Source organism: Sceloporus occidentalis, unplaced genomic scaffold (assembly GCF_023333645.1).
Source record: "Sceloporus occidentalis isolate IW3139 unplaced genomic scaffold, rSceOcc1.0.p SCAF_4, whole genome shotgun sequence".
In the NCBI taxonomy this organism is placed as follows: domain Eukaryota; kingdom Metazoa; phylum Chordata; class Lepidosauria; order Squamata; family Phrynosomatidae; genus Sceloporus; species Sceloporus occidentalis.
In genome coordinates, this window is record NW_028316984.1 from 68,768,880 (window position 1) to 68,782,673 (window position 13,794).

Consider the following 13,794-nt stretch of genomic DNA (forward strand, 5'->3'; position numbering starts at 1 on the left):
TTGTGGGAGGAGCTGTAGGTTTCCCCTGCATTATTTCCAGGTTTGGTTTGCCCTTTCCCAACATGCTCTGCTGTAGCTAGAGGTTTTAGTTGGGGAGCAGTCTTTGCTGAGAGCAAGCAGAGAGCTGTCTTTTGGTGGCAAGCAGGCCCAGACAGCCGGAAAGGGCATTTCTTACATCTCAGCCAAATTAGTTACCAACTCAGCCAAATTAGTTACCAACTCAGTCAAATTAGTTACCATCAGCAAGTGAATAGAAGATTTCAGGAGCTGAAAGACCCTGCACCAGCTCCATTGAGTGAGGAGAGCAAACTAACATCAGACCCAGAAAGATGACATCCGGAAGATTGCTGAAACTGTAAAGTACCTTTTGTTTAGAGCTGAGGAGGAGAAAACTCTTTATTTTGTCCTTTAAATTAAATTTCCCCCCTTTTGAACTTTACATTCAGCTTCAGAGCCTGTTTTGGGTAAAGAGTTTGATCTCACTAGGGTACCGGCGTTGCACACCCAAACCTGCCACCACCTTTAGTTGGGTGTGTCTTCACACTGACCAAAGCAGAATACAGTGGTTAAAACTTGTATAGATTGTATGTATATGTTATGTGTATATTATGGTATGTATCTGTATTGTAATGTCTTTTTTATGAAATAAACAATTAAAAAAAAAAAAGAATACAGTGGCACATTCTCTTGATCTAGACACTATACTTTTATTGATGCAGCCTAAAATTGCATCGGCTTTTTAGCTGCCGCATCGCACTGTTCACTAATGTTCAACTTGTGGTCTACGTGGACTCCAAGATCCCTTTCACATGTAGTTTCATTCAGCCAGGTGTCCCCCATCCTATATCTGTGCATTTTATTTTTCTGCCCTAAGTGCAGTACCTTACATTTCTCCGTGTTGAAGTTCATTTTGTTAGCTTTGGCCCAGCTTTCAAGTCTATTCAGGTCATTTTTAATTTTGATCCTGTCCTCTGGAGTATTAGCTATTCCTCCTAATTTGGTGTCATCTGCAAATTTGATAAGTATGTTCCCAATTCTGTCATCCAGGTCATTGATAAAGATCTTGAATAACACTGGCCCCAGGACAGAGCCCTGTGGGACCCCACTGGTCACTTCTCTCCAGGATGAAAAAGTGCCATTGTTGAGCACCCTTTGGGTTCGGCCGGTCAACCAGTTACAAATCCATGTATTCCGTTACTTTGTCTAACCCACATTTTACAAGCTTGTTTGCAAGATTGTCATGGGAAACCTTGTCAAAGGCCTTACTGAAATCAAGATATACAATATCCACAGCATTCCCTTCATCTACCAAGCTGGTAATTTTATCAAAGGAAGAGATTAGATTTGTCTGGCATGACTTGTTTCTCTGAAACCCATGTTGACTATTTGTGATTATGGAATTGCCATCTAGATGTTCACAGACTCTCTATTTAATGATCTGCTCTAGAATCTTTCCTGGTATTGATGTCAGACTAACTGGATGATAATTTTTGGGATCCTCTTCCCCCCCCCCCTTTTTGAAGATGGGGACAACGTTTGCCCTCCTCCAGTCTGCTGGCACTTCTCCTGTTCTGTTCTCCAGGAGTTCTCAAAGATTATTGCCAATGGCTCCGATATGACATTTGCCAGTTCTTTTAATACCCTTGGATGTAGTTCATCTGGTCCTGGAGACTTAAATTCATTTAGATTAACAAGGTATTCCTGTACTATCTCTTTACTTATTCTGTACTGAAATTCCCCTAATCTGTCCTCTGCTCCATTATCCTCAGGTTGAGCACCCTTTTCCTTTTCTGAGAAGACTGAGGCAAAGAAGGTGTTCAATTATTCTGCCTTTTCTCTGTCCCCTGTTAGCATTTTGCCATCTTCTCCACGCAGTGGCCCTACTATTTCCTTCTTCCTTTTGCTGCAGACATATCCAAAAAAGCCCTTTTTATTGTTTTTAACCTCTCTAGCAAGCCTGAGTTCATTCTGTGCTTTAGCTTTTCTGACTTTACCCTTACACATGCCTGCTATTTCTTTGAATTCAATTTTTGTGATTTCCCCCTTTTTCCATTTCTTTTACATGTTCTGTTTAAAACTTAGCTCAGTTGAAAGTTCCTTATTCATCCAACTTGGTTTCTTGAGATACCTTCCATTTTTCTTCCTCACTGGAACTGTTTGAAATTGTGCCTTCAGTATCTCCCTTTTCAGAAACTTCCATCCGTCCTGAACTCCCTTCTCTTTTAGTATTCCTGACCACGGGATCACCCGCAGTATTTCTCTAAGTTTACTAAAATCAGCTTTCCTAAAGTCTAGAATGCATGTCTGACTATGCCTGGCTTCTCCTTTCCACTGTATAACAAACTCCAGGAGAACAAGGTCACTTCCACCTAATGATCCCACCACTTGCACCCCATTAACCAAGTCATCCTTGTTGGTTAGGATCAGATCTACAATAGCTGACCCCCTTGTTGCCTCTTCCACCTTTTGGACCATGAAATTGTCTTCCAGGCAAGTGAGGAATTTGCTAGACCTTGAGGATTTGGCTGAGTTTGAATTCCAGCAAATATCAGGATAGTTGAAGTCGCCCATCACTACTACATCTCTCCTTTCTGAGTGTGTAGTCATCTGTTCTAGAAAGGCATCATCCAATTCCTCCATCTGACTTGGGGGTCTGTAGTAGACTCCCACCATAACATCCTTGTTCTTTACCTCCCCTTTCTTTAATTTTTATCCAGATGCAGATGCTCTCCACCGGCTTCCATGATTGACGTCTTGGATCACTTCACTGGTGTAAATATCTCTGACATATAGTGCTATTCCTCCTCCTTTCCTGTTTGGCCTATTTCTCTTAAAAAGGTTATACCCCTCTATTTCTACATTCCAATCATGAGACTCATTCCACCAGGTTTCATATTTGCTTTCTTGTATTAGGAGCTCGAGTTCATCTTGCTTATTTCTCATGCTCTGTGCATTCGTGTAGAGAAATCACAGATTTCTAGCGTTCTTCAATCGTAGCAAAGAAAGCAGGGAAGCAGAGGGATTCTTCATGAAGCAAACTTTGTATCTAGAAGAAAAAGAAGAAATCTCCCTGCTTCCCTTGCAACGATTGAAGAACGTTAGCAGGGAGCCTCGTTTCCAGGGCAATTAATGAGCGCTCCAGCCCTTCACACACAGAGCCTGCTTTTCCCTTTCAGCTGCTTTTGGAGGATGATTGAACAGCGATGCAGGCAAGTCTGAAAATCTTCTATGTTGCAAAATTTGAGAATATTTTTGCTTGCATGGGAGATTGGTGCTATAGTCCTATAGTTGCTGCAGTCTTTTGTTTTTTCTTTTTTGTAGATGGGATGTATATTGATCATGGAGCATCCCAGTCTTCAGTTAAAACGGCCTTTGATTTCCTGGATCTTGTGGAAGAGGTCTCTCATTCTCCCCTTTTTGTTGTTGTCTTCTATTTCTCTACATTGGTGGTTGTTGTAGTTGTCTTTGTCTTTTTGCACAAGTTGTTGTACTATTCCTTGCTTAAGAAAATTCTATGACATTCATGAGGTCACTATAAGTCGATAGGTGGCTTGAGGGCACGCACACAAAGAGAGACAAAGCAAACGTGGCACCATGCTGTTACAGTGTCTTCAGTCAACTTTTCAATTTTCACAAAGGGGAGGAGCCAGTGAAAGACCACAAACCAATGACTCTAGCTGAATTGTCAGCAGCTTGAGCTTTTTTTTACTGCATATATTAGCCAAAGTTCTACTAAAGCTTTTATTATTTTTTATAAACAAATACATATAATACATATTATAACTATTAACATACATATAGACATATCAACATATAATACATATCAACATATAATCACATAAACACATATAAAGTTCTACTAAAGCTTTTGACTACAATGTACAGAAGTAGAGGGGAGAAACCCTAAAAATAGTAATATATTCCTCCTATGAAAAGTGAGAGATGAAAGCAGTAGATTATCAGTCTGAGCATGCTGACGGAAATAAATAGCAGGTGGCAAAAGCTATGGGAAGCAGTACCCTGTCAAATCTCCATGGCAAGGAAGACATGTGGCCATCACAACATAAAAAGGCCCATCTCATTGGCACTTAACATTACAGACATTTGAAGTTGTAAGTCCTGCATGCATGGTATGTTCTAGAACTCAGTGGATCATAATCTCCAAAAGCTGACACTGTGATAAATCTGTTAGTCTTAAAAGGACCAACATGACTGTTATTTTGCTGCACTACACTTAAAGAGCTACTACCCCTTTGAAATCTGAACAGTTGTTACAGCAAACAGATCAATAAGCAGTTTCTGATCTGAAAACTAAACAGTTTGCTATTTGTGGCATTTCACAACATTTCTCCAAATAGTAGAAACAGGTTCATTGGATTGTTGTTTTGTGTTTGTTGGACTTCAAATGAACCTTATGGCCATCAGAAACAGAAAAATGTCAGTGGGAGACGGTTTGTTTGATGCTACCTTCAACTGGACAGATAAGGACAAAAATATAAAAAAGCTCTGCTGGAGTAAGACCGAAGACCTGTTTAATCTAGCATTCTGCTTCTCACACTGAGCAACCAGATGCTTATGGGAAGGAAGCCCACAAGCATGGCATGATGCAAACAGCTCACTTTGGGTGTTATTCTCCAGCATGCAGCTATTTCCCAGCATAGAGCTTCTGATACTGAAAGTATTTTGTAGCCATTGTAGCAACTAGCGATTGATAGCCATATCCTCTATGTCTATGAAGTTATCTATTCCTGTATGATTAAGGTGACAGCTACCAGTTCATCTTGTGGTAGCGTGTTCCATCATTCAGTTTTGCACTGTATAAAGAAGTATTTCCTGTCATTCTTCTAGCTTTACTGGATAACTCACCAATTATAGTGTGAGAGAGTAGAAAAACCTCTCAATTAACTTTCTCCACACTATGCATAATTCTATAAACCTGTATCATGCCTACACTTTTGATTTAAAACTAAAACAGAACAGCTGCATGATTGTTATTATTGCTTTTATCTCCACCCTTCCCTCCTCTACAATATCCTTTTCTCCGCCAAATGTGTTCAAACCACAGAGTTATAAAAAGGCATCCTGAATCATTAAATAGTAACAAGGGTGAGATGTAGTCCAATACTTCTGCAAAGCATACGGTTGTTCCCAGCTGTGAAGGAGCTATTCCTGCAAACCAGGCAGCTATCAGCTTGAGTAAGTCAAGAACAGACAAGAAAAAGGTTATACAGTCAGCCCTTCTTATACAAGGATTTTTTATACACGGATTCAAGCATCCATGGTTTCAAAATGTTTAAAAAAAGGTATAAATGTCAAATATCAAACCTTGATTTTCCATTTTTTATAAGGGACACCATTTTGCTACGTCATTATATTTAATGGGACTTGAGCATCCACGGATTTTGTATTCACAGGGAATCTTGGAACCAAACCCCAGCGTATAACGAGGGCCCACTGTACTGTCATCAGGAATATATGAACAAGCCCATGATGCTTTCGACTGGTCTATACTGGTTAAGAGCACCTGTTATCAGCTTCGGCTGATACACCAGCTGCACCCTTTCCTGGAACCAGGTAAATTCAAAACTGTAGTACACACACTGGTAACCCCAAGACATGATTTTTGCAATGTGCTCTACATGATGCTACCCTTGTGCCTAGTCCGGAAACTCCAACTGGTACAGAATATGGCAGCCAGGCTGATTACAGGAACAACCAGGAGTGGCCACATTACACCAATATTGAAGTCACTCCAATGGCTGCCCAATAGTTTCCAGGCACAGTACAAGGTGTTGGTTATCACCTTTAAAGCCCTTCATCGTTTGGGCCCAACATATTTAAGGAATCGCCTTCTTCCATACAATCCGCCCCATGCATTCAGATCCTTTGGGAGGAATCTGCCGCAGTCCGTAAAGACCAGATTGACTGCAACCTCTCAGAGGACTTTCTCTGTAGTCACTCCCACCTTATGGAATGGCCTGCCGGACGAGAGCCATCAAATTACCAACCTAGATAGTTTTAAGAAAGCTGTCAAGATGGATCTCTTCTGGCAGGCCTTTCCAGAATAGCACCTAGCCACATAAAGATCCCCCCATATACATATATATATATGTGATATATGAGCCATGGTGGTGCAGTGGTTACATGCTTGTACTGCAGCCACTCACTCAAAACCATTAGGTTGCGAGTTCAAGACCAGCAAAAGGGCTCAAGCTCGACTCAGGCTTGCATCCTTCAGAGGTCGCTAAAATGAGTACTCAGATTGTTGGGAGCAAATTAGCTTACAGTTGTAGACCGCTTAGACACTGCTTAGGTGGTATGAAGCGGTATATAAATGAAGCTTGTTTGTTTTGTTTTGATGATTCTGCCCACCATTACTGTATTATTGTTTTCAGATTTTATTGCTTGTAATTTTAATTTTTAGAACTGTTTAATCCTTTTTAAGGGGGGATATTGTATATATTGTTCTATCATTTTAATGTTGTACGCCGTTTTGATTGTTTTAACAAAAAGCGGGATATAAATAAAAGTTTTATTATTTATTATTTTATGCTAGGTTCTCCTGGTGGCAAGCCTGTTCATCATTCTGCACCATTCACGTCAGTCATTTTGTTCATCAGTATTGTTTTCTTGGAAGTACCATGGGAATTTACCATTAAAAACATTTTGGTTCAAAATGGAAAAGGACCAAAACCTTGGGAAAGATACTAACACTCAAAAGATTACAACAGCTGCTTAGCATTAACTCTTGAATGTGGATTTTTGGGGGTGGGAATTTCATTATTACTATTAGGCAAATGGATGCCTAGCAACTAACAACTATTCCTCCCAGCTCTGCTGTTTCTACAAGACACCGTTTTCTGGAGGAAGCAGAACCAAGGGGGACACGGTGAGGGGGATTTTTCTGGGAAGTGTCATGGTTGGGCAAGACTCAAGCATGAGCAATATGCTACTTAAAGTACTCTAAGAAAATGTGCAGTGGTAGGATTGTCAGTGGACAACAATGGGAACAACAGATAGACAAAATATTGATATCTGCTAATAGTTGGGACAACATCTTGCTTTCTCCCACAGCAGTCATACAAACAGTAATAATAAGAATCAAAACATGCCCAGTTTCATAAAAGGTAGGACTGTCATCGTTGCAGAAAGAGCAGAAGGCAGCAACCACTACACAGCATGGCTACCAGCCTTGCCAAGACACACATTCTATGCAAACGGCTTTTTTAAAAAAATCTTTATTTCAGAAAGCTTGCTATACATACTGTAATACACAAAACAAAACCAAAAAAGATCTCTGCTGCAGGAAGAGGTAAACATTGCTGCCAAACCAGCCACTTCTTTTCAATATTTGTTTAACAAATTGAGCCTGCATGGTAAATGCCCCCAATGTCTGCATAATTTGTTCATTCATTCAGCTCTGAGACCAGTTTTAGGATGTGTCTCTGAAGTGGTTATAGTAAAACTCACAGCTCCTACAACAAAGAGAAACAAAGAAAGGCCTATGGGCAGCAACCATAGGCATTCTATGAACCTTCAGTAATTTGCAGCTGAGGTGGATGTGCATAAGCAAAATGAAGACATGAATTGCAGAAAATCATTCAAACCAAAGATAAATACATAAAAGCATGGAGATTTGCCCAAAATGCTCTGGGCAACTGTCACAGAATGCAAAACTTTCAAGACAGAAACCCACTGCAAGCCTAAAGCATTTTCGTTTTCATTTACAGTAAAATTTTGCCAATTACTATTCAGATCCTTTAAAAAAAAAGAGAAAGATACATACATATTTTCAAACATTCAGCAGATTTCAATCTTTTCATCGAAGATAACTCATGCAAAGTAGCAAAACTGAGCCAAAACATACAACTAAGTCTCAGGAAACTCTCTTGTGATCTAGCTGCAACCCCTCTAAAGATTTGATTTCGAAGTCACACAGTGATAGGACAGTGATTTTGTTCCAAGACATGCAGTAATATGTAGTCGACTGCACCCTAAGTCATTACACAAAACAGAGTAGTAATGCAGTCGTTGCCAAAAAGACTTACAATTCAAACAGAACAGAGATGGAAAGGACAGGGCCTAAAAATGTAGTAAATATCAGGGATAAGTGGCAGTAGATAAGTAAAGGCTGTAAGGGAGGCAGTTTGGGGAAGCAATTTAAAATATGATAGCTAAGGCTGTCTTTAGTTTAAATAGGTAGGTCAGTTAAAGAAACGTATGATATAACTCAAATCCTTCAACAAGGAAAGAATTATTAGTTCTGTTTGTTCATGAACTTGCAGAGACCAAGACAGGACCATTCCTTCCAGCATGCCTCTCTCTGCTCAGTAAAATATGTCACTCTGAAAAGCAGAGAGAAAAACCCTGGGATGTCCTCACATGACTTGACTGAACATAATCTACTTTGAAGTGAAGAAAGTTGCAAGTGTGAACTGGATTACACAAAGCAAGAATAGAGTGTCTGCCTCTATTCAAAGAAGAAGAGAATGACTGTTCCAGGATCGGAATCAGCACACACATTGAATAGACAAGAGAACATGCAACAGTAAAAAATTCGAGCTCACTCCACCAGGGTGGTAGCTTCATCTTCAGCATTATAATAATAATAATAATTTGTTTTATTTATATACCGCTATTCCAAAGATCATAGCGGTGAACAGCAAGTAAGCTAATTAGCAAGTAAGCTAATTTTCCCCCAACAGTCTGGGTACTCATTTTAGCGACCTCGGAAGGATGCAAGCCTGAGTCGAGCTTGGGCCCTTTTGCTGGTCTTGAACTCGCAACCTAATGGTTTTGAGTGAATGGCTGCAGTACAGGCATTTAACCACTGCGCCACCAGGGCTCCATAATTATGGATTGTTCAGTGCCTATCCTTACACAGCACTATATTAAACACATGTATGTAGTTAGTAGTTAAGTACAGTGTGCCCTTGGCTTACGCGGGGGATCCGTTCCAGGCCCCCCCAGCGTAAGCCAAAAACACGTATGTTCAAGCCCCATTCACTTGAATGGGGCTCATGCATGTGGTGGCGTGTACATGCCACGGGCGTGCCCCCATTCATTCAAATGGGATGCGTATGCTCAAATCTGCATATGACGTGGGCGCACTGTACAGACCTGCTCAGGTATTCTTTCTCTAGGCCTGTATTCACAAGAAAGTTATAGGCAGGACAAAAGCTCAGACATTCAAACTGTTATCTATTTCATATTGCTCAAACATATGGACACATTAACACTGAAACTAAAAGACATTATGCTTATGTGAAAACAATAGTTCACTTGCTTTGAGATGAACCTCTTCCAAACTCAGGTTACCTGCATATTCCAGGATCAAGATTTCTCATTCTCAGAAATCACAAATTACATTCCCAAATTTAATTGTTCACCCTTCTTTTCACAATGATGAAAGGGAGAAGGACACATCAGTCTGCAAACTACTTACTGAAGCCTCTCCAGATAAAATTATGGGACTAACATGGCAGTTAGTAGCGACATAGGGAATTATCACACAGGGGCTTACCGCACTGAAATCATTGGCTAAACGCTTCAGAAGTGCAGAGGTGTGGTAGCCAGTCGCACTTCTGAAGCATCACTGAAGCGCATCCCCTCGTCTCTCCTGTCGATGAAGTGTTTGCGGAGCAGCTATTTCTTTAATAATTGGATCTTCCATTTTTAAAGAAATGGCTGCTCCACGAATGCTTCATCAACAAGAGAGGCAAGAGGATGTGCGTCAGTGATGCTTCAGAAGCATGACGGGCTACCACACCTCCACACTTCTGAAGCATTTAGCCAACGATTTCAGCCCAGTAAGCCTCCGTGTGATAAGCCCCATAGTGTTGACAGAAATTGTGACTGAAAGTTTTGACATTAACCTTATATAAACAGCACATAAATTAGATAATTTAGATACAGAACAACTCCTTCATAAATGATACAGGAAGCCACAGAGAATAACAAAGCACAATATTTTCTCTTTACTATGCATACCACTTAACAAAAACAAGAAACTGTTTAGACGTGGTCATTCAAGTGGTGGGAGAAGGAAGGGCAGCACATTACATACCTGCAATCTATCCAGGATATAGTACCTCGGCCTTTTACTGCTTGGGCTACATCAGACAATAACCTGAGTGAACTGTCAGCAGCTGCCGCTGGAAGAGAGAGTGAAATACGTATGTATTAAGACCACAAAAAAATTAGTACTGAGGCACAACCTGACAACTCTTTTTCTAAGCACTTCCATCTACTGATTTACACTACAAGATGATTAACTATTGCCAGTGATAGCATCATCCTTTTATTCAACATTTTACTGTGGCTGCGATCCAAACAGGCACTTTAGACATGCCTAAGGATTTGTGCATGCCCAATGGTATATTTGACTTTCATTTCCCCTTTGAACAAGAGATTTTTCCACACTACAAATGGCTATTAAAGTTCCTAATTTTAAAAGTGGCTTGCCTTTGAGCAGGAGATTGCTGTCAGGTTGAAAAGCAGCAAATTCAGAGTTCCCTTGGATGCAAGGGGCTAATTACACAGTTCTTTGAATCCTGTGCTTTTGTTTCCACTGGCTCAAGAGACTGATACCTTTTACACACTATCCATTTCCTCTCAATAAGCCTAACAACGAGACTCTATTTGCCTGCCTTTTCATATTGATCCTTAATGCTGAGCAACTGTTTGCTGATAAGAACACAAGAAAAATCCTGCTGGATCAGTCCAAGGTCTATCTAATTCAGCATGAAAATCCCCCAAGTGGCAGATCAGATACTTCTATGAAGCCAATATGCAAGATCTTCTCTGAGAAAAGGTATACGGAAGCATATTCTTGCAATACTGGAGGTAGGCTCAGACCCAGAAAGAGCAGTATCTGCCTGAGTGTGTACGCCTCAAATCCTTGAGTGCTACATAGAATAACAAAGCCAGAATGAACACATGCACTACCTAGGTGATGTTTCAAAAGAATGAGGGCAAGGAGACCAGATGTCCTAACTGCAAAAGATGACAAGTCACCGTAAAAAATAGGGTATTCAAGTATAAAGTGTGACATTACAAAATAAAAGCTCAAAACACTCATATAAATATAAATTCATGCTTCTTAGTTATGTTCTAAATGGAGGCCATTTTGCAATTCCTCCTGGACAGAAGGCTGAAATGTAGGGAAAGGAAGTCACCTGGTCACCCTGAATGAAGGACAACAATAAGGCTGCTGAGACCGAGTTGCTCATTCAACACCTCCCCCTGTTCAGCTTCCAGTTTCTTTAACTGTGCTGAATTAGTCAGCTCCCCTTTTCTTCTGGAAAACTGATCACTGACCAATTGGACAGCTTTCCAGTTTCAGTAATTAAACAGAAATCTAAACTACACAACAATGACATGGGAAAAGAACTTCAAATATATATATATATATATATATAAAAATTTGGTACAGAGCAAAAAATAGTATTCCAAGATATTAATAGCCATGATGTGATTCAGATTTTTCTAGTGGTGTGAAATAACTAAAATTGATACATGTTTAGTTATCTTACAAATGTGAGCATTTCTCAAATATAAATCCCACACATCTATTTATAAAATCATTTTTATCCTATCACATTATTTCACTGTAAAAATGCAACTGTTTATTTTGAACAGGCAAATACAACCTATGTGCTATGTATCTGAGATTCAAATCACAACATTTGTATATGATAGCAGGAGTTGCTTGAGAAAATACCGTATATTAAGAAATATTAATGCTGGCCCATTCTGCATGACTCGTTAAAATGTTTGATGCCCCAAATCACTGGGGGGGGGGGAGCACTTACCCTCTTTTATATCATAAAATGGTTGTTTTTTGTAAAGCATGCAATGGTTCTTTTTCTCAAACAATATGTATGTATTTGTATTGCAATCGGAGGCAAGTTAGTCTCACATCAAATTAAATAATGACAGAAATATCCTCTCCCTCTTAAGCATAAACCCCTTCCACAAATTGATAGGGTTTGTTGAGGTATGCCTTCTCTGGTGCACTTGTTCTTACTGTTTTTGTTGATAATTACTAATGTACACTTTGTGAGTCACATGTTGGCTATTTTAAAAATATATTAATTAGTAAATACAGTATATGACATCATTTTGGACTTCTAAGATGGTCAGAGCCTAGAGCATTTATAAATCCTATTAGAACTGAGACTAATTTAAAATTCATATGCCAAGACTATTAAAAAACAAATAGATGCCCAGGATACAAAGAACCTAAGGCAGTGCCTGTTACTTCTGCTCTCTATTAATGACATGCTGGAAGCAGATGTTATGCATTTATTCTTCAACAGCCAGTATGTTTATTTATAAACTTAGACCCATATTTTTCATTGGCCTACTTAAATATGTATGCATAACTAAGTTATGTCTTCTGGCCTGACCCTCTCCAAACCTACTAAATGCTAAACACACTTTAGTAAGGAGGAATGCTGACTGGACACAGTGGGGCTCATTTATGCTTAAGCAAGTATGGACTGATTACTTTAAAAAAATACTCAAGACAGCAGCTAATAATAATAATAATACATTTTATTTGTATACTGTTTTTCCCTAGATCAAAACAGTTTACAGACTATAAGAGCTGGAGGTCTATTCAGATGGCAATCAAGATAGAAGAGGAAGAAGTTTCTAGCCCCCACCCACCAGTGAGTGAAGCTGTGACAAGGAACTGATATAAAGGTCCTGCTTCTGATTGTCACACCCTCATTTACTGTGGGATGGAGTTGGAATAGTCATCATCTTGCACCCTGATCATCGTCTGAGTGGACTTCCATCTGTCAGTGCAGCTTTTGTTATTGTTAACCGCCCTCAAGTCGATCTCGACCCATGGAGATCCTGTGGATGAGGCATCTCCAAGACTCCCTATCTTCCACTGCTCTGCTTAGTTCCTGCAAACTCATACCTCTGATCTCCTTAATGGAGTCCATCCATCTGCTACATGGTAAAATAGGTTTGGGAGAGCATTTACTATCATTGCAATAATGCCACAATTGTGTCTATGTAGTGTTAGTGAACAGACAGCAGTTACAGATTTGTAACTCAGGGTTGCAAACCTATAACTGCAATACAGAATGCCAGCCTTATTTTTTTAAAAGATAATATCATCCATGGCCATGACTCTCTGCAGAGTACAAAAGGACATGTCTTTGCCTCAGTAGGCTTACAATTTAAAATTCAACACAGAAAAATGCTAAACACACTTTAGTAGGGAGGAACTCCTACTGAACACAGTGGGGCTCATTTCTGCTTAAGCAAGCATGGACTGTTTCCTAAAAAAAACAAGGCAGCATAGAATATTTTGTTTTAAAAAGCATACATGCTATAAATATATAGATAAAAAACATCAGCACAGGTTTAGCAGCAAAACCTAGCAAGCTCAATATGTGTCAGTGAGAAGAATAAAGAAATGAGACATGACAAGCCTCTCTGGGGAGATTATTCCAAAGGATGAGTACCACCACACAGAAATCACAGATGCTGACTAATGCATGTCAAATTTCACCTGACATTTATTGAAGAAATGTTCCTGAAAGATATTGGTATGGCAGACAGATAACATCTGGAAACATATTGTTCATTAGCCAGTGAGGCAGCTTTGAAATGTCCTTCCATAGAAACTTTTTAGTTTTTTTTTTTTTCTATTTCCACATTGAACTTTATGACACTGTATGACTGGAATTTTGTTGGTGACTTACTTTTCTTTGGACATCTGCTGAACTGAGAGATCACCTGCAACCTTGGTTTGCACTAACAGTACCTCAAAAC

General features: G+C 39.6%; 1 protein-coding gene across 1 annotated transcript in view; it reads right to left on the reverse strand.

Annotated features, from left to right (window-relative positions):
• Positions 1–13,794, reverse strand: part of LOC149313966 (protein disulfide-isomerase A5-like) — a 200,736-nt gene that overhangs the window by 147,509 nt on the left and 39,433 nt on the right. Inside the window, exon 3 of the mRNA XM_089520261.1 lies at positions 10,067–10,154. Coding sequence (XP_089376387.1) covers positions 10,067–10,154 — 88 coding nt within the window. The remainder of the gene's footprint in view (positions 1–10,066; positions 10,155–13,794) is intronic.